This window comes from Syngnathus scovelli, chromosome 8, assembly GCF_024217435.2.
Source record: "Syngnathus scovelli strain Florida chromosome 8, RoL_Ssco_1.2, whole genome shotgun sequence".
NCBI lineage: Eukaryota > Metazoa > Chordata > Actinopteri > Syngnathiformes > Syngnathidae > Syngnathus > Syngnathus scovelli.
In genome coordinates, this window is record NC_090854.1 from 13,303,949 (window position 1) to 13,324,714 (window position 20,766).

Here is a 20,766-nt window from a genome sequence, read left to right on the forward strand (position 1 = left end):
AGGGGCTTCTACATCACTTGTGAGTCAGCAAAAGAGGAAGCTACCGAGGTGAATGGGAAATCCCTGCGGTGAAGGTTGCTTGTGATGTCTTTAATGTCGCGCAGATGCAATAAAATACTCAGAGGCCATTGCGTTCACCTGAAACTAAATACAAAACACATTTAGTTGACATTAGGTTTCAAAGCCCATTTTTTTTAGAAGCCTTATGATGTTTTCGCTTCAGTTTTGACAGATTTTGCCATTTACCAGCATTAAAAATACCCCAAATATAATTTTCATCCTAAAATTTGAAGACTTTTCCTAAATGAACCCATACCACACAAAAAATGTTTTTTAAAATGATATTCTTTAACACAAGTGTTACAAAGTTTGTGTTCAGTGGAGCCTATATAGAAATCAAAACAACAAAAGATGGTCATACATATGGAACCAAAGGCTGTTTTTTCAAGTTTAAGGGAAATAGGACGTTAAAATGTTTCCTAGTTCTTAAAAGACCTGTTGTTCATTTGATAGACATTTATGAGGAACAGTTAGTTTTGGGTCAAAATTAACCTGGAACATACCATGGTAAATTAAACTATGTGATAAAACATTGCCAACACATTTCATGAAGATTTTAACATAGTCACAGTTTGAATATGGAACAGGTTAATTTGAATTTACATTATTTTCAATGGGATTAATGAATTAGAAATGTGAAATGAAAGGTCACTTTTTTGTTGCTTTTCTGTTTGTTCCGATTTAGCAGAACCAACCTCCATTAACACGTTAAACAGCACACACAAACGCACACACACGTCTACATGCAAACACAAAGTAATCCATTAATGATTCCACTGCGATCTTATCTGTTCTCAGTGACTAAGTCAGGCCCACTAACAGCTCACAACTTCCTCTAAGATCACTTCCTTTGTGTTCATCTTTTTTCTCCCTAATCCTCCATGCTCATGACAACATAGTGCATGAAGCAACTTGAAGAAAACACCAAGTATACAATCATCAACATCATAATTATTTTGGTGCATGAGTTGATAAACATCCTTGCCAAATTTCTTGTTGCTATACAAAAAATGTTTTCCAGAGGGTCATTTGCCGGGCTTCACATACATGACCAAATTTGAGGTGATCCTTTAAGATTTAGGAAGCTTGTTTGTACACTATGACAACTCTGAAGCTACACACTGAAATTGAGGCGGGAAAAAAAGTCATGGCTTCAAGATTTTTTTTTCATCTCCTAAGGCAAAAGTGGAGCTTGAATAGAGGACAACATAATTTGAATAAGTGTATTTGTCGAGACAAGTTTGAAAGCAAACATCACAGATTCACCAAAACCAACATTTACACTATTGAAACAACACATCGGGTTCCGATCGTCACTTGTAGCAACAACTTTATTGAATGTATCTGACTTTTAAACATATTTACACATACTTTTTCTTAGTAGTTAAGTAAAAATACAAATAGAGAACACAGTCACTCATTGGCTGGCCAGCGGCAGCCACATGGTTGACGGGATTCTGAAAGCGATGATGGCGGAGGAAAGTGACATAATGAAAATCAATACGTCCCAATATTATCTGGCCAAAATTGATGCACTTCCTCCAAATTAAGAAATACTGGAGTTTGTTTTACTTTAAATAATAATAATTTAACAATCAACAACAAAAAAAATACCTCAAGTTTACATTTGCGAACAAGGACCCTAATAATGCATGACATCGCCGCCCGTCTATTGAAAAGAAATATTTCTCAGAATTTAGAATTTTTTTTTAATCCCTCTCTTTATCTGATACGCGAGGAAAGGTCATTTGTCATTTTTGGGATAAAAAACAAAAACAACAACAACAAAATTCAGAACATCTAAGGATACATGCTTTTCATTGAAAAGCGACAGTTCATTTTTTTTTGGTCTTTTTTTTACAAAGAGTCAAACGATGGCTCAATTCAGTCTGCATCAAAAAAAAAAAATCAGAAAATTCCATTAGCATTTTAATTGAACCGGTGTCGTCATTTCAGTCCTCTGTTAATCTGCTTCACGTCACAGTTCTAAACTTTTAGCACCCACCATAAAAAATATCACAATGTCTGAAAGTAAAACAGCATGGCAATGGCACATTTGCGTCACGACAGACGATAAGGCTTAAGCAGTCAAAATATTTTAAACAGCAACGAATAAAAAAAAAAAAGTCAGGATTATGCGCAATTCAGGATTTATCTGCATACAACTATCTTTGAGCTTGATTGCAACTCAATTAGGGCTGCAACTAACATTGGTTTTAATATTGACTTGATATTTTAACTAGTTATCAATTATCGATGAATCAGATATAAAACAAGTTTTGATTTCCATCCACATATTCAAAAACAGGACATTTCAAATTGACTGAAGAAAATACACAAATTTGATATTCAGTCACTGCTTTGGTCCATAACATGTCAAAAGATGGGCAAAAATATGATCATTGTCTTTCGAAGTAGAAGCATAAGTTTGCAAAAACCTTATTTTGACTTAATACAAAGATAAGTGCACATTCATGGAGGATGAACAGTAATCAAAATATTTACCATTGAGGCTAAATTTTGAGAATTTGGACAATTGTATATTAATCGGTTAATCAATTAACATTATAATTTATATTATATAATGATTAGTTATCCATTAATTGTTGCAGTGCTAAATTCTGATCAATCTTCAAATTTGTATTCAAGGTTTTGCCAAAGCAACTACTAAGTCACTTAAGAGAGTGATTTTAAAATTTCTTGACAAATTACACTGAACTATGATATTGCAATCATTTTAAGTTTGTTTATTCATTACCAAACTATTACAATTCAACAAATTTATCTAATTGGAAAGTTTTTTCGTCTACGCTTAAGACGATCCATAATCCGAACTGTAGTTTAACCCATCAATAACCAAATATTGGATATCACAAAACTGATTGGCCAAAGTTGTCAGTAGATATTTTTGAGCTCATTGTAACAAATTCGGGGAAGAAAACTACATCATAAATGCAATTAACCATCCTGGCGCAAAAGACAAATTCTTTGTGAGAAAGTCAGGACCGATGAATATACTGTAAACCCACGAACAAGCCAACGTTAAGATTTAACACAACAGTCAGGAAAAGATGGGAAAAGCAGACCACAGGACCTCAAATTAGATTTACTTCATTTCAGAATGCTGATGATAGTTTATGGATAAAAAGGCAGGAGGTGATGAAGCATTTGAATGATGAATGAAGGCAGCGAGCGGCCAAAGAGTCAGACGATTGACTGACTGATTCCGCTCATCCTCATCATGAGATTTGCACAAGTTGAAACAGATGAAGCACACAAAAGATGGAAAAAAGGACTTTTAAAAAAAAAAAAAAAGTGGGAAAGGTAAGACAAAAAGCAGCATCCAATCATAGCGTAGCAGCAGTTTTTTTTTTTTTTTTTTTCCTTTCTGTTTTGAGTAGGCGGTGATATTTTTAGCAGGACCGATGATGTAGCCAGTCAAACTGTTGCTCTGTTGTCCGCTCTGAAGGATCCACACCTGTCCAAAAAGTCGGCCGCCAAAATTGTGGCATGAAACTAAAGTTTTGATTCAACTGGTGTGTCCCCAATAAAGAGAGAAAGATAAAGAGTTTGGTCAAACAAACACCAAACATTGAAACAAAAATTAAATGGTCCACTCTGGGGTACCAGAGTTTTCAGGGAGTTCTCAAGCTCCGATATGGTCCACATCTGAAGAACCTGATAAAAATCAGTCCGGTGTTTGTTGGCGGACGGGGGCGTTTACTGCTGGGCTGGCTCGCTGCCTGGCAGGGTGATGTTGCCCAGGTGGAGCACAGGAAGCGGATGGGCCTCCGTATTGAAGACCCAACTTTCCAGTGGCATTAAGTCGTCGCTAGAGAACAGCAGGTAGAGATACCTGGCCGACAAGTAAAAAGCAAAAACACCACACACGCACGAGTTACAAGAGTGATGAACTATAACTGTCAATGGACCTTGATATGTTTGTTAAAAAAAAAAAAAAAATGCACGTTAACGGCATTTACTCATAGGTATGCCTGAGATGTTTGTCTTTGAGAAATTTAGCAAGACCATTAAGAGTCATGGCTGTGTCATTAATCCGAGTGACAAAAAGGAATCGACAACCCCTTTCACAGTGAACATCTTTTTCTCTGGGACGTCATGTTTGCGTGAAAGGCAATGCTACGGAGGGTTTAAATTGTCCTGCAAATTTGACAGAGGGATCTTAAATTTATTACTCTGAAATGTTGGGCTATTTTTTTCCGTATATGTTATAAAGACCTGTTTTTTTGGGCATGCACTCAATAGTCTATTAGCAATGAGCTTACTTGAGTGTCTCGGCTAGAAAGAAACTCTGCTGCACGTCGTCGTATGTCGGGTTCGAAGAGTAGACGTCCTTCACGCCTGAAAAGCCGCCGCTCACTCTGCAGTACTTGTCGATGGCCTATGGGGGGCGATAAAAGATACATTTAGTCAGAATTAAAATTACATTTAAATCCATGTTCTCTTGTGCAAAGTAAAGTGTAAATAAACCAATTACTTATGCAATTAATCATTTGTTGTCATTATTCTGAATATGTATGACATTATGTCACTTTGTTTAAGCCACAGGCTCTGTACAACATTGTGATGTCACAACATTATTGCAGCACATTTGTTCTGAAGGTTACGAGGGGTACCTGTGCTGCTTCCCAGCCCCACTGGCGGTACTTGGGGTCGTGGGTGAACCTCCACATGTACCAGTAAGTTTCGATGACTTCGGGACGTAGGATGTAGTACTTTTCGTTCTGCCGCACAGCAACCGCCTCCAGCCCACTATCAAATTTGAACGCTTCAGGGCCCAGCTTCACCACTGGAGGGAGAAAGATGGTCATTATCTAATTTTGATTGTCACTGTCAAATAATAAAACACAGTACAATATAATTTGAAAGAGAAAATTTTGCTTTGAATCCTTGGACCATAAGAATCACTTTCTTTTATTTCTGTTAATTTATAAGAGCAGAAAAAATACTTAGCTGGGGAGGGGCAGGGGTGAATACTTTTGAGAGCTGCTGTAAATTTTGGGAATGATTACAACTGCTTTTTTTTTTTTAGGGGCGGCAGGGGCACAATGGCATTTTAAAATAGGTTTCTTTTTAATTTTTTTATTTAATGTTTATTTATTCAGGTAAGTAATTTGAGAACACATACTCATTTGCAATGCCGACCTGGCTCAAGTATGTTTAATTGGTATTGTATTGCTTGAACAAAATATTAAATGTTTTGGTTCAAACTAGGACTGTACAATAAATCATTCAATATCCTATATGGGTGTTGATCATTCCGAAATGTAACATTTGCCTAAAGATTTTTATTGGCCACGATCTTTATGGCATGCTAAAGAAGGCACCAGAAATGCACCAGAAGTACTGGCCAATTGTCAAAAGAAAGGAGAAGAACTTGAGGCGGAAGAAGACTACTGCTATAGTGGCATCACTTACCTGTCCTATCGTATGACTCGTGGCAGGTGTGTGCGATCTCTGCGCCAAGCTGCAGCCAGTGGCCAGCCTTGTCGTCGGGTGAGCCGTCTGCGCCCAGCGCGAACATGCCGCCGGCAAAGCATGCCAGGTGGCCCATCTTCCTCTCCAGGTGGCCGTTTTTCCACTCACCAATGAATGTCAGGCCGCCATTGGACTTGCGGATCAGATGGCGCTCGATTGCCTGTGGAGGCAGACATTTGAATTTGTTTGCATATCATGCTGAGAAGTGTTCCTAATATTAGATTTAAAAAAATCTGTAATCAAAATGGAATATATCAGATAATTTTTTCCTCAAATTCTAACCCACCAAATCCTGCACCCCACTTCAATGTCCTAATTGTGTTGGCACATGCACTCACGATGCTTGAGTAATTACATTTGCAAACTATTTTACAGAGAATCTGAATTTTTGCAATAAATAATTTAAGTTACTTTTAGTAATTTAGTGCAACTGGTCGGTTATAAGTCAGCAGCAAATGGCAGTTTTTATTTTAATTTCAGTTCCATTTTATTTCACATTGTCATTTCGGGGTTTTTGGTGTAGAATTTTGAGAACAAAAATTAGGATGAGGTTGAAACATGACAAAATGTGGAAAGTTCTGTGAATAAATTCCAGATGCAGTGTAAGCGACTTTTCTTAACTTCCATTGCAACATTAGCAGTAAGAGATTCAAGATAAGATAGACTTTGTGTACATGCTAGCGTGAGTCATACCTCAATGGCGTCGTCGTACGTCTTGCGTGCTTCTGTGTCCGTTTTGTCTGACATGAGCCATGCCTTTAGCAGGTATTCGTAAAAGCTATCCCCCAGGCCACCGACCGAAGTGTGGTCTGTAGTTAGCAAAGAAAACTTTCAATAATTTGATTTAGCCATGCCCTTCCGAGCCAACCTTACGCAAGCTTTTAAAGTCCATCACCCCTCAAGGCTTCAGACTACTTTTTTTAACAAGGAACATAGTGGCTTCTAAACTGAAATTGTAAGGGCACAAGGAGAAACTTTATCTCATCACACAAATCAACTTGCAGTGTAAATGTTCACATTCACATTAATTTTCACTATATTACTGATAAATGGGCGGAGCAGAAGTTGTGTGCACTATTTATTCCTCGCTGCTGATATGAATAACAGCGATTGTGTTAACGTTAGCTTAGCTGACGCTGGACTCATCTGCTAGCACCAGCTGGTGAATGCATTTTATTCATAAATATTGAAATATTTCATTCCTGTGCCAGTCTGCGATGATGAAACGTTGAGCTCGACTTGCTGCTAATATTGTGTGTGACGCTACGCAGGGTCACGTAAGGTCTTTGAGCCAGCTGCCATAAAGTGATCACTGAGCCCTCGCTTCACTTCCAAAACCAGAATATTACATCAATCGATATTACAATACATCAAGTGCACTCACGTTGGCCCCAGCGACCTGTACGAGGGTTCAGGTAGTTTGGGTAGAGCCCGTTCGGTCGATCCATTTTGGCTAGCAATTTTCGGATGTGCATTACCTGCAAAACATTATGAATTTCATTCTTTTTATTTAATTTTAAGATGACATTAGTAGTGATATCAAAAATGTAGGATATTGAATGTCAGGATGGACAAAGTTTAGCTTGGGTTGTTACTGAAAATCTTGTTTTCCTGCAGTAATACGGTTATGCACGTCGAAGTGTTACCTTCTGGTAGTAGGCAGGGTTTCCTGTCAGGTATGTGAGGTGAACAAACTCCATGTGCAGCGTTCCAAACTCTGCAAGGATGCTGCTGCCGGCCGACGCCCAACCCCAATTCCGTCCAACACCACTGAGGGAAGAAATGGGGACGTTATTTACCACTTTGCTGAGACGTCTCCTATCAAATCAAGTGGCACGCTCCTTTGGAGAGGGAATGCGAGTGACACCGTTGACAATATCACTCACCTCTTCAGATTGACCATGGCCCAAGGGATTCCTGTGGGGGTGTTGAAAGCAGGGAGAAGCTTCTCAGCAAGCTGCACTGCCTTTAACTTGAACATCTAAAGGAGACGAGAAGTGGATTCAAACACAGTGATAAAAATTGCAAGCCAGGTTTCGCGAGGTTTTCTCCAAAGTCAATGACATCGTTGATTCACCAGATTATGACATTACAACCCATCACCGATTTTTAGATTTTTAGAGTTATTAGTCATTAAATGCGACGACTAGGAGTGGGCCAAATCGAGTCAGTATTGTATTGCGTAATTTCAACTTCGCCTGCCAATCACAACAATCATCTTTATATTGAATAAAATATTAAAAATTGCTTTTACTTTGGAAGACAATGATTGTTATTTTTTGCCCATTTTCTGATATAAATTCTGTTTATTCATTTTTTGCACTGTCAATTTACAAAATATCCTCTTTTTGAATAAAGGGATGGAAATTAAATTCATCAATGATCAACAAAATAACCATCACATCATTATCTATTAATAAAGAACCATAGGTGAGTGCTGACCTCTTGCCCAGAGAGGTAGTAAGCTGCCAGCAAGCCTCCGATGAAGCGGATGTTGACCTCAAAAACAGACACCTCAACATTCTGGAAAAAACAGGAAAAGATAGTAGGAGAATGATAGCAGCATATCTTGTTATTCCGCTATGTGGTTTGACATACTCCCACATAATCCCTCCCTCTCTCTAGCCTTTCTAAACTTGTCTTGCTTGACTTTCCCAGTGACGATCCAGCGAACATTGGATTAAGTTCTGCAATGTCTCTTTCTCAATTCTGTGTTTTAATTTTAATGCGAGATTCCGCTTTTTGTGCCAATCTATTTCTTTAACTGATCTCCAGCTCTTCTTTGCTTCCCTGCCATTCCAGGGCACTGCCAGAGTGGTCCTCGGAGGCTAATTAAGGAAGGAAGGAAGGAAGGAAGGAAGGAAGGAAGGAAGGAAGGAAGGAATGAAGGAAGGAAGGAAGGAAGGAAGGAAGGAAGGAAGGAAGGAAGGAAGGAAGGAAGGAAGGAAGGAAGGAAGGAAGGAAGGAAGGAAGGAAGGAAGGAAAGGGCAGCATTCTGGAACCACTGGATAATGGAGCTGTGAATTAATTGGTTAGATACACACCACACTGAAGTCCAGATTCTGATCAATCCACTCCTGCCCATCTTTGAACTCTTCATGCAGGCCCATGATGTACAGCGTGTCCAAGGCGTCCACGATGGATGCTCCAAGCTGAGAATTACCTGCCCGAGACAGATGAGGAAAATCATATTTGTTTTGTTTTAAGGGAAGTCAAACCAAAGAATGAAAAAAGTGATTCTTTCAGATACCGCTAGATTGAGTCCGCCTACGACAAGTGGTATCAGTACAAAACTTTGTGAATCACTGTACTAAGAGGAAGAGAGCACGACTCGGTCATCCTGTGTGAGTGACAGAGAGTCATTCATGGTGTGATCAGCGTAACGTGATCTGCAACCCCCCCCAAGGGCAATGAAACAATGACGAGCATGTTTAGTGGCTGGGCCAGTCTCTCGCGTAAAGGTGACATCAGGGAGTGAACGCGTTTGTTGGACCTCAAACTGGGTCAAATACTTGTAATCGATACGGAAGGCAGCCTGTGTCTGTGTGTGTGTGGGGGGGGTCATTTCTGTATAAAATAGCAACGAAAGAAGTTTTAGAAGCGTTATCATTCTTTTATGTTGTGTGTATCAATATCAATTAGAAGAAAAACTAGAACAAATTTGAATAAGCCCCATTTAAACAGGTATTTAAACTTGAATTATCACGGACAAAACGCTTATCTCCCCGGGGGAGTGCACACATAGCATTTTATTGACTGTCTTCCAAAATGACTGAGATTATTTACAAGACTGCGAAGGCGGGCATGTTTACTACCAAGGTTTGTGCAAGAGTGTGCGACGTTGAAGTAAGTTTTGTTAGGAATCTTACCAAATATATTTGTAGAATGTCCTTTCTTGGCGAGTGGCTTGAGCTCGTTGTGACCCCAGCCGTATTGACGGTAGCTGTCCCATGCATGCTTCATCATCTGAAACGTCATAGCGACTTTAGACATTAAGCCATTCGTGTCCGTGGATTCATCACACTGAAAAATGTGCGTAGTAAGTAAGAGGTCATTAAAGAACAGAATTAATTTTCTGACCTCCCGGATCTTGTTCCGTTTCTCCTTGACCTCGGGTTCGAGAGGCTCGCCGTCGCCAACGCCCACCACCTTGGGCATGGGCACGGGCGGCAAGGGCTTTGGCCCTGCGTCCTTTTTCTTCAGCTCTTCCAACACCTTGTTCTTCTCAGTCTGGATTTCAGCCTGTAGCTCCTCATGCGACTTCCGCAGCTTTTCTTTGGCCTCCTGCAGGGCTCGCTCGTGGTCGGCACGAATCTTATCGCGAAGGCTCTCTTTGTCCTCCCTATAAGAAGCAAGGAAAATAAAAGAAAATATCCTCTTTGTTCTGGCAGATAATTAGCTTGCACAAACAGGGCAAGCAAGCCTGACATTAAATAAACAGTGTAACCGGCCAGAAAGGTATCTTTATGATCTAATTAAATGTGTCAAGAGCAAAGAAAAACAATCCAAATGAAGGGCGCTCTTGGACACTGCCCCTTGAAAATTTTAATTTCACAATTCTCTACACCATTATTGTCTTTGCCATAAATGATCACTTTAAAATAAAAACAATCTTTGACAGAGTTGCATGTGAAAAATATGGTGTAAACTGTACAGAGTAAGGCCTGACAGAGATGCCTTTTTTGCTGATACCCATTTTCAGCAGAAAGATAAATACCACTTATTAATTAATTGGCTGATTAATCAAAAAGTTATAATGCTTTTTTTTCCAAACAACTTTCACCTTTAGGTTGTGTGTTAAATAGTGGTATGCATGTCAACTCCTTGCACAGCTTGCATTGCTCCCCGATGCATTATTTATAAAAATAAAGATTTACTTTGTTTTGATTGACAGGTATATTCAAGGACACGAGATTATAAAATGATGGTGATAATAGAGGAAATGGAACTTATTATGAAACAGCAACAACAAAAGCAGTGCTTGGTCTCCATCCAACAGTGATACCTAATGAAAGCAGAACAGAAACCCTTAAGTGAACTTCAGACTCATTTCCACTGCTATGCGGATGATTGTCAGATCTATGTCTGCGGAACAATACAAGACATTTTCTCGTTGAGGCCACTTTTGTACTTTTGGAATGAAATCAAGAGCCGGGTGGCACTGAGTTTCTTGGGCTATCTGGCACCTTATCTAAAGGCAACAGTCTCCATCTTGGGTCTTAAATTGGACAGCGATTTTAAATTGGACCAGCAAATTGGTGCTGTTGTAAAATCCACCTTCTTTTCACCTTAGCCTCTCCTTTCTCAACAGCGCTTTTAAAGAGTAATTCAGGCCATCGCCACATCTTGGTGTAAGTGTGTGTTGCCAGTAGGCATTGAAGACCTTGGTGAAGTATTTGCCGCAACAACACACAAAGTTCTGAGATAAAGCAAGAATAAGAGATTTAAAAGTAAAAAAAAAAAACGTACCTGTGTCGGTGCTCATCATGTCCTCCCTGACTGTGTATGATCACGTGTCCAGAAACATGTTTTCCCTCCTTGGGCGAATTAATGTGTGGGATGAGTACGTCCTCCAAGCCCAGGTCAAAGCGCTTGTGCTTGGAGTTGTCAGGCAAGAAGAAGAAAGCGCCGAAGCACAGAGTGATGAAGGCACTGAGGATGAGCAGCAGGATGAACTTCTCCGAGATTCTCAAGGTAGCGCGGTGGTGCGGAAAGGAAGAGGCACCCGGCGACAGTGTGGGTATACGGCGCCCAGAGAGCGGTAAAAGCGCTGGCGTGGTCATGTCGAGGGCTGCTGAAGGACTATAAAGCAGCAGGACGGATGGGGAAAGAGTACGGGCCGGGAGGAAGAGGTGCGGCAGCCTCACAAGCGCCGCAGGTGTCGTTTGTTGCAGCTGCTTGACTTTATTATCTCATGCCTGGGCTGCCAAGTCCAAACGCCAAAAGAGGAAATGGTCCCTCAGTGAAGGACTGACTTGGGAGCAGGTAAAGCGTCATCACCATTCTGCAAGACACAAATGAATACATAACCTGTTAAAAACATTAAGATACAAAGTAAGGATAGGTTCGACACAATCGGGAATTTGGAAGCCAATCACTTTTCGTCAATGTTGGGTCCAGCGAGACGTAACTGCTGGATAATAGACACAAGTTGGACAACAGGAAGGTCACAAAGATGCATTGCAAGAATTAGCAAGGCAACAATTAGAAACAGCAAACAAAGCTTAGATTGGCATGTTATTCCACATTTTATTATACCCCGGTTTGAGAGGGGACACGCCTAACCAAGGCATATTTAATATTTTTAAAGAGAAAGTCAACCCAACCATTTTCTTTGCAAAAATATGTTGTACGTGTCCTCCACTAGTCTAAACATGGCATTCTGGTTAATATTGTGTTTACAGATTATGATTTATGCAGCGGCGGCTCGGTGGCGCACTGGGTAGCACGTCCGCCTCACAGTTAGGAGGGTGCGGGTTCGATTCCACCTCCGGCCCTCCCTGTGTGGAGTTTGCATGTTCTCCCCGGGCCCGCGTGGGTTTTCTCCGGGTACTCCGGTTTCCTCCCACATTCCAAAAACATGCTTGGTAGGCCGATTGAAGACTCCAAATTGTCCCTAGGTGTGAGTGTGTGTGCGATTGGTTGTCTGTCTCTGTGTGCCCTGCGATTGGCTGGCAACCAGTTCAGGGTGTCCCCCGCCTACTGCCCGATGACGGCTGGGATAGGCTCCAGCACGCCCGCGACCCCCGTGGGGACTAAGCGGTTCAGAAAATGGATGGATGGATGGATTTATGCAGCAAAATTCTCATCTCAGGTGCGCCCACTGTCGACTGAAAATGACATCACAGGTCATAACCAATCACAGCTCACCATGTTTTCTGTAGCTGAGCTGTGATTGGTTATGACTAGAGACCTGGCAACTCTGGCGCCGTTTTAGGTCAACAGCAAGTGGCAAAATGTTAAATTCATATTCCACATACAAAACATTAATCACAACATTGTTTCAACTAGTTGGGCTGCACAGATCCCATTACAAAGAAAAGTTTGGGGTTGGCTTCCTCTTTAATGAGCAAGAGGTTCGAGATAAGCCTATCTGAGTTTAACCCAAACCTGCGCCAGGTATGGCGGAGTCTGCGCTCGAAAATCAGCCGCTGATACAATGGACCAAAGTGCCTCTGTTTATCATAATCAGGATCATCTTCAGAGCTTGTTGATTAAGTTATTGTTTCAATCAGGTGGATTGGAGAAAGGAAACATCTAAACCATGCAGGTAAGTAGCCCTTGAGCGTACTTTCTTTGATACCTGTTACCTGTGCTGTGGATGCATTTCATTCACCATAGCTGTGCGTGAGGTCTGCACATAAATTTGGGTGACGACTCATTTTCAGACATTACGTGATGTTGGGCTTTTTTTTATTTCCGGGGGCTTTGTGTCCATAAAACCCCAAATACTGAGGTAATGATTCTAATATTTTCAGAAGTCAACGTGGGCATGAGTACAGATGTGCACATGGATTTTGCTGACGACCGATCCCAGTTTGTGAACATTAAGCGACATTTCGCTTTTATTACTGTGGCATAGGAAAATATGGGAACCAGGTTGGGAATCGCTGCATTAGATATAACGCCACAAATGATAAACAACAAACTGGACACTTCATTTGCATCAACCTTAGAATGTGCCCTTTTCCTGCAGTCGCTATAGACAAGTTAAGCCAATTGTAAATAGATAGATAGATAGATAGATAGATAGATAGATAGATAGATAGATAGATAGATAGATAGATAGATAGATAGATAGATAGATGCAGATGTTGGCGCGGGTGATGAATGGATTAGAGCCAAACGCCTTCTGTGGCAGTTTGAGGTTTAAACGCTCATCGTGACAGTGCATGCAAAGCAGACGTTCGCTTTGAGACCAAGCGTTCAGTGGATGGGTTAATCATGACTACTTTTGAAATACCAACACGTTTAAACGCCGCGTGTTGACATAATAGCGGTGTGAAATCACACGGAATGCAGCACAGACGTGTGTTTGGTCTTAGGACGGACGTCTCCTCTCGAGTTCATTCGTTGACGGTTCAATTCTGGTCCGGGCGATTAGCGGACTAGCTTAGCTGCCTAGCTAGCTCGCGAGGGTCTTATACCCGATTATTAATAATATCCCACTTACCGTGTTACATTCAAGGGAGACGTAACCTGAGGAAAATAATCATTCTTCCCTTACGTTTAGCGTGCTGACACCATGGCTCGCAGTGTTGGAGGCGACGATGTCCTACGCCGAGCGACCAAAGACCGATGGGCTGGTTCCGTTAGCTCCGTTCCTAGGCTGCTAATGCTAGTGTGCCTATTAGCAGCCCACAGAGGAGGTCTTTAGACGCTCTCGTGCCGTATCACCATTGCTCTCATATTCTCGGGTAAAATCCGACGTGCCTTCCGATTCCCAGGCCTATCGGACAAGGCCGGTGACATACCGGGTGCCGTCATGACGCCCTTAAACACTTCTTGCTTTGGTTAAAGAAAAACAGACACCCCCCCTCTCCAAAAAAAAAACAAAAAAAAAAAAAAAACCCAGCCACGCTCCAAAAAGGGGGAGGAAGTCACTGTCTGGACGCTCTATCGGGGCTGAGCAGCAAACTGATGTGCCTGGCTGTCTCAGCCAAGTCGGATGAGGAACCGTCTGACAATTGCACCAAGCACAATTTGCGTGAAAGGGGAAGTCAATAAAAAAAACGAGATTACCTAATCATCATACACTACTAAAACACTCTAAAAGTGCACGGTACAGTGTGATGTGACTCCATCCATCCATCCATCCATCCATCCATCCATCCATCCATCCATCCATCCATCCATCCATCCATCCATCCATCCATCCATCCATCCATCCATCCATCCATCCATCCATCCATCCCAGACGCCAGTCTGAAACAATTGGTAAATACAACAGTCTGCAACAGTAACTTCGTTCGTTCGTTCGTTCGTTCGTTCGTTCGCTCGCTCGCTCGCTCGCTCGCTCACTCACTCACTCACTCACTCACTCACTCACTCACTCACTCACTCACTCACTCACTCACTCACTCACTCACTCACTCACTCACTCACTCACTCACACTCACTCACTCACTCACTCACTCACTCACTCACTCACTCACTCACTCACTCACTCACTCAATTTATTTGGCATTGATTTTAGGCTTAGTTGCATTATTTCAAGGTCAAAGACTGTTATAGAATAAAGACACTTAAAGTAAAAGCTGGAAAATGTTTTAGAATAAAGACATTTAAAGTAAAAGCTGGAAAATGCTCGACATCACTTACTGGCAACTCAGTTAAGCAGACAGACTTGCTGTCTCGGGCTCATCATCGACCACATCGTCCAACCTCAGAGCTCAAGTGTTTGCCCGCTGGGACGGCAGGTAAACACTCCGACCTCTCCGAGGTGGTGTTGCCACAACACGGCCATGGCAGGTTTACGGGATGACCTGGCCATGTGGCTGCGTTAGCCTGGCTACCAATCCAGGGACTAACTAGTTTATTTTGGTGACAAATCTGTGCGGCCGATGAATGGTGAGAAGTGAAAATCGTAACTTGTAACACCAGCTAGAGCCAAATAGCTGTAAAATCAAATAGCAGCAGCAAAGTGACAGTAAAAAAATAAATAAAAAAAAAAAAAACGCAACAAGGTATGCAGATGGGGGAAAGTTTTATTTTCCTTTGCAGCTGCTCAAAAATTGTCAAAATTGAGGAACTGAAAACTAGCAGATCATTGGGGTTTTTCACCTTGAGTGAGGGAAACCAAGCCTGATCATGTTTTTCTTTTCTTTTTGTTTGAGTGCAACGGAGCAAATATTGACTCTGTACTTGCCCATCTTCATATTCCAGTAAAGGAGTGACTTTTCTTAGTCTTCCTCCCTGGAAATCCTTCTAAACTCATCAATATGCCGTAGTTCTTGCTGTTGTCAGTGCTCATGGCCCAGATCATCATAACATGTATGACATTGACGACTAAAAAGAGCTATGCTATTTGTTTTACCATCGCCAAATCAATTTACAAAGTTTTTTGAAAACAGAGAATTTAGTGTTTTTATCTTTACAATTTCCATTTCTTGGGACACACTTGGCACCTCCTCATCCTGGCAAAGAAGTTTTTTACCTTCAGAAAATATTTTTTTTCCCGGCAAGTTGAGTCTAGTACTGGGAGTTGTTGTTGGGGTACCAGCGACGCACTTTGAACCACTCTGTTTTTTAATTTTCGACTTCTCGTCGAGTCCTTTGAGGACTTACGTTTGTGCTCTCTTTTCTTATGGCGTTCACGAGTAACATTTTCTTTGGTAGTTGACTGCGCATTCTTGGCTTCGTTTTCATTTTTAGGAACCTCAAAAAGATAGTGTGGACAAGGGTGTTCACTGTCATCCTCCATTTTGTTTACAATCGGGTGAACTTTGCAAATTTGACTTTTCGGTAAGATGTCTGCCAGGATCTCACCGTCATCGTGATTACTATCCGGGGCTGCCATGGACTTTTCGGGATGTTTATCTGTAACAGATGGCATTTTCACATTCCTCATCCTCACTTCTGGTATGACTAATGAACATAACTTATCAAAACGTCAAATATAGTGTTGGAGAATGATTGTGGAGAAATACTCACTGCGAATGTCTCTGGAGGCTCCTCGTTGGCAACGCTTGTGTTCCGAATGTTTTGAACGTGAATCCGCTTGTTGTTCTGCCGAAGTTGTCGCATTATTTTTAGATTGTGGAATGTCCTTTCTTTGTTTTGACCCTTTGCCTACTTTCACAGCGGCCGAGTACTCCGTTGCTTGATTGAGTAGAGCTTGAAGTATGGCGCTGGAGCATGTTTTCATTGCGTCACTCAAGCACCTCTCTAGAATTTGCGGAAATGATGTTAATTGTGGATGTCTTGACGACTGTGCTTGCTCTGTTTGCTCGTTGATGCTATCTTTGTCCATGTGCAGATCTTGATGGGTGGTAGCCTCAGGAATGAGATCTTGGGTGTACTCAGGCGATGCAGAACTTGTGGTTTGTGACAGCTCTTGTACGAAAAGTGTCTCGTCATGTGGGCTTGTTTTATTGAAGTTTTCCTTCCCGAAATCCTCAAACGTGTCAGCTAGATCCGTAAGCTCCTCTATTGATAGAGATGGCCTCAGTTCGTATGCAGTGTCTTCATTTGGTGTTTTGTCATCTTCTTGAATAGAGGCCTCGCAGATGGTCGTGGAGGTAGGCCTGATGTCGACATCTAAGCACGCCAAGGAGGGAGATGAGGATTGAGAGCTGCTCTTTGGTTTTAAAGATTCTGGAATTGAATCCTCGTGGTCATCTTCAGGGAGTATGACACCACCATCATCAGCCACTGGAAGTAAGACTTGAAGAGGGGAACTTGAGTCTGCTTTATCTGCATCATTGCAACACTCTGGAGAGTGGCTTCCATGTCCTGGAGAGTGGCTTCCATGTCCTGTGAATTCATGTGTTGAATCTTGGTGGGAATCCAGATAGCTTTCAGGAGATCCTCCATTGCTGTTCTCCTCCAGTGGTGATGGGTTTAAGGAGTTTGACACTACATTCTCAATCTCCTTTTCAGCATCAAGTTCTGGAAAAATGAAGTGGTGTGGAGATTCACCCATTTCCTGCTCCTCCGGTCGTGAAGGGCTCAATGATTCTGAGGATTTTTCCTCAACCAAGTCACTATCAACCTCCACAAGAGCTACTTCCTGAGTGGAACTCAAAGGTGGAGTTCCATCTCTTTTCTGCTCTGCTAAGTCAACATCAACATCCAGATGATCGTGATCCGTGGAAATAGAGGATGCTGTTACATTCTCATCATGTTCCTCTCTTGGTGACACACTCAATGGTTTCTCTTCATCCACAACACTTTCAACCTCCAGAGGTTCAAAATCTTGACCAATAGAGGTAGCGGGTGATGTTGCATCACTATAATGCTCACCAGGTGGTGATGGACTCCAGGATTTTGATGGTTTCTCTTCATCCACATCACTGAGGACATCAGGAAGATCCTGACCAATGGAATTTGAGGGTGGTAGTGTTTCTTCATACTGCTCATCTTTTGGTGATGGACTCAAGGATTTGGATTCTTTCTCTTCGTCTACGTCGCTGTCAACCCCCTGATGTTCAAAACTTTGACTAATTGAGTTTGAGGGTGGTAGGGTTTCTCTATATTGCTCATCTTTTGGTGATGGACTCAAGGGTTTTGATTCTTTCTCTTCATCTATTTCGCTTTCAACCCCCTGATGGTCAAAACTTTGACTAATTGAGGGAGAGGTTAGTCCTTCTTCACTATATTGCTCAGCTATAGGTGATAGACTCAAGTATTTTGTACATCTCTCTTCATCCACAGTCGCCCAGGCAACCTCCAGAGGTTCAAACTCTTGACCAATAGAGGGAGAAGGTGATGTTGCGTCATTATATTGCTCACCTATAGGTGATAGATTCAAAGGTTTTGATGGATTCTCATCATTCACAGTAGTCGGAGGCTCTTGATCAATCATGGGAGAGGTTGGGGGTGATCGATCCAAAGGTTTTGATGGATTCTCATCATTCACATCAGTCGGAGGCTCTTGAGCAATCATGGGAGAGGTTGGGGGTGATCGATCCAAAGGTTTTGATGGATTCTCATCATTCACATCAGTCGGAGGCTCTTGATCAATCATGGGAGAGGTTGGGGGTGTTTTGTCATAGTGCTCATCTTTTGGTGATACACTCAAGTATTTTGACTGGTTTTCTTCTTCCACATCACTGGCAGCATCCAAAAGATCCAACTCCTGACCAGTAGAGATAGAAGGTGGTGTTGCATCCCCATCCCTAGGTGACAGACTTAAGGATTTCGATTGTTTCTCTTCTTCCACATTACTATCAAGCGCTACACCATCTGAGAGTTGACAAGAAGAAGTTGGAGATGGCGTTTTCTCCCCCAACTGCTCCTCCCTTGGTGATTTACTCATCGATGGTTTCTCTTCATCCACATCACTGCCAACGGAATAGGGATCAAATCCCTGGCTAATGGAGTAAGAAGGTGGTGTTGCATTCCCATCACCCCAAGATGTTAATACAGTCTCGTCATCCGCATCTCTATCAGCCTCCTCAGCGTCTGACTGACAGGCAGAGGTTGAGAGTTGTGATTCCTCCCCATCCGGCTCCTCTCGTCGTGATGAACTCAAGGGGTTCAATAGCGTCTCCTCATCTAAGTTATTATCAACCTCGAGAGCATCTGACTCCAGATAAGTAGAGCCCAGAGATAGTCCGGCTTCACTGTACTCCTCCTCTAACACATTTTCTGTTGGCGTGTTGTGATCCAATTCTTGCCCAGTGGGGCTTCTCCTGGTGACAGAAAATGGTTCTTCACTGTGTTCCTCTTGGGATGAATTGATGATTTCAGGGGCTGGTAGGTCCAAATCACTATCCTCAGGATATAACCCCTCAAAAGGGGCGGCCGGTGACACATCTCTCTTCGGCTCATCGTAGGGTGATGCTCTTGAGGATTTGGATGCCACATCTACATTTCTTTTGAAATCAACGTATTGAACCATGCCCTCATACACGGTTTTGGAAGCGCTTTTTATTGCAGCCTGGAGTTCATCATCCAAGCGTATTACGACAGGGGAGGAGGCTGTGGAACGGATCTGGTGTTTTGAGTTTTGGGGGCTCGTTTCTCGTCGCACACCTTGGTCCTGATCACTTGTGTACATTTGCCCAACTGGAGAAGACAGCATGACATAGTCCAGTTTTTCATCTGAGGTAGGTATATCTGAATTTTCAGGAGTTGCCGTTGAGATGTTGTCTGATTCCATCTCCTTGTCTTAAAACGTGCTAAACATCGATTACCCTGCCCGACTAAGGTCATTCTTTCTGGTACTCGCATGGTGACAAATTTTATTGACATGCAAATGACAATATTGTATGTGGATGGTGATTTATAAACATAAGCCTTCATGACTGGGAGTGAGCTTTTAAAACTCAAAACACAGCCTTCATGAATGCACATACCGCCTTCATTGACCAAACATCAGCCTTTATGACTTCATTTAATCTGGCTTCGGTGACCTCATCGGGATTACATCATAGGACTGTCAGGCTGGCTGTTATATGATTCTGATAATTGGCTCACGTTCAACACCGATAATAGAAAATTATTACAGCAAGCAGCTTCCACGTTTGCAGTTAAGTATAAATGCTATTGAAAACTGCTAGCCCTTCAATTTTTTTTGTTTTTTTATAGTGTGGCATTATTTATTATGAGTTAGCCTGAACAGAATAGCATCTAAGTGTTAGAGCTGCATAATATTTTATTATGCTGCATGTGACATGACCCTGCTATGTCTGCTTTATTGTCCTCGACTTGTATAAAGGTGGCGAAGAAAGAGGAAGGCAAGTTTATAGAAAATTAATGTTTAATTGCACACATGAAGAGTGCAGGCAGTCCAGAGACTGAATAGTTTGTATAAAATTAATTAAATACTTCATTCGTACCTGTTAAAACAATACAGCATTTAAAGGTTTTCAAAGCTAAATTTTAACAATATGTAACGTAGATAAAAATTGATTAGATGATTTAAACAGACGGAAGGATGGAAATACTGTATTTTAAACAATACTGCCATCTACAGGACTAGTATTTAAGTGCAACAGTACACACTATCACAAAGGATTGCAAAGCTTTTTGAATTATTTTTCCCCCTCCCCATATATGTAGTTAATACGGAAGAGCCCTAAATCAAGTAATTAATTTCAGCAAGTGGCAAAATGCCCCTGCCACCCCCCAAACAGCATTGAATCATCAAATTTCAGTTATTTCAAAACCCCCCAAATTTAGTAATATGCAGAAGTTGAGCCTTACTTACGGAATGTTGTCATGCCTCACCGCCATCTTTTTATACCGGATACCCAAATGGGACAAAAATAGCGAATCGCAATTGTATCGGATCAATTATTACACCGTGTGTAAAATCGCGCAATGCACTTAAATACTTCGTCACTTATGCGAATACTAAAAATAATTTCTCATTAATGTTCCCCTGCAGCTTTGCTGACGACATTGTGATAGGCTCGCGACGTATGTTTTCTCTGGCACCGTAGTGTGCGCGCTTCGAGAGGTACTCGCTTTGAATTTAGGTCATTGCATTCTATTAGTTCACCACTAGACGTCACTAAATATGACATTGTCCGTTTAAAA

The 20,766-nt window shown here is 41.7% G+C and overlaps 2 protein-coding genes across 3 annotated transcripts; both read right to left on the bottom strand.

Annotated features, from left to right (window-relative positions):
• Window positions 1–1,373: 1,373 nt before the first annotated feature.
• man1a2 (mannosidase, alpha, class 1A, member 2) lies at window positions 1,374–14,278 on the bottom strand. 2 transcript variants are annotated; one of them, XM_049727656.2, is made up of 14 exons: window positions 13,787–14,278; window positions 11,029–11,563; window positions 9,640–9,901; window positions 9,429–9,525; window positions 8,604–8,722; window positions 8,002–8,082; window positions 7,446–7,540; window positions 7,206–7,329; window positions 6,944–7,037; window positions 6,253–6,368; window positions 5,500–5,719; window positions 4,698–4,870; window positions 4,347–4,462; window positions 1,374–3,916 (listed from the first exon to the last, which is right to left on the bottom strand). In XM_049727656.2, the coding sequence occupies exons 2-14, from the start codon at window positions 11,340–11,342 to the stop codon at window positions 3,781–3,783; spliced, it is 1,947 nt and encodes a 648-aa protein (XP_049583613.1). In that variant the 5' UTR covers window positions 11,343–11,563; window positions 13,787–14,278; the 3' UTR covers window positions 1,374–3,780. The 2 variants fall into 2 exon arrangements, with proteins under 2 accessions (XP_049583613.1, XP_049583614.1); XM_049727657.2 differs by having other exon boundaries at window positions 13,733–14,278.
• Window positions 14,279–15,248: 970 nt separating this feature from the next.
• On the bottom strand, window positions 15,249–20,765 carry LOC125973601 (uro-adherence factor A-like). Its single transcript, XM_049727964.2, has 2 exons — window positions 16,213–20,765; window positions 15,249–16,098 (listed from the first exon to the last, which is right to left on the bottom strand). The coding sequence occupies exons 1-2, from the start codon at window positions 19,382–19,384 to the stop codon at window positions 15,653–15,655; spliced, it is 3,618 nt and encodes a 1,205-aa protein (XP_049583921.1). The 5' UTR covers window positions 19,385–20,765; the 3' UTR covers window positions 15,249–15,652.
• Between the last annotated feature and the right edge of the window lies 1 nt (window position 20,766).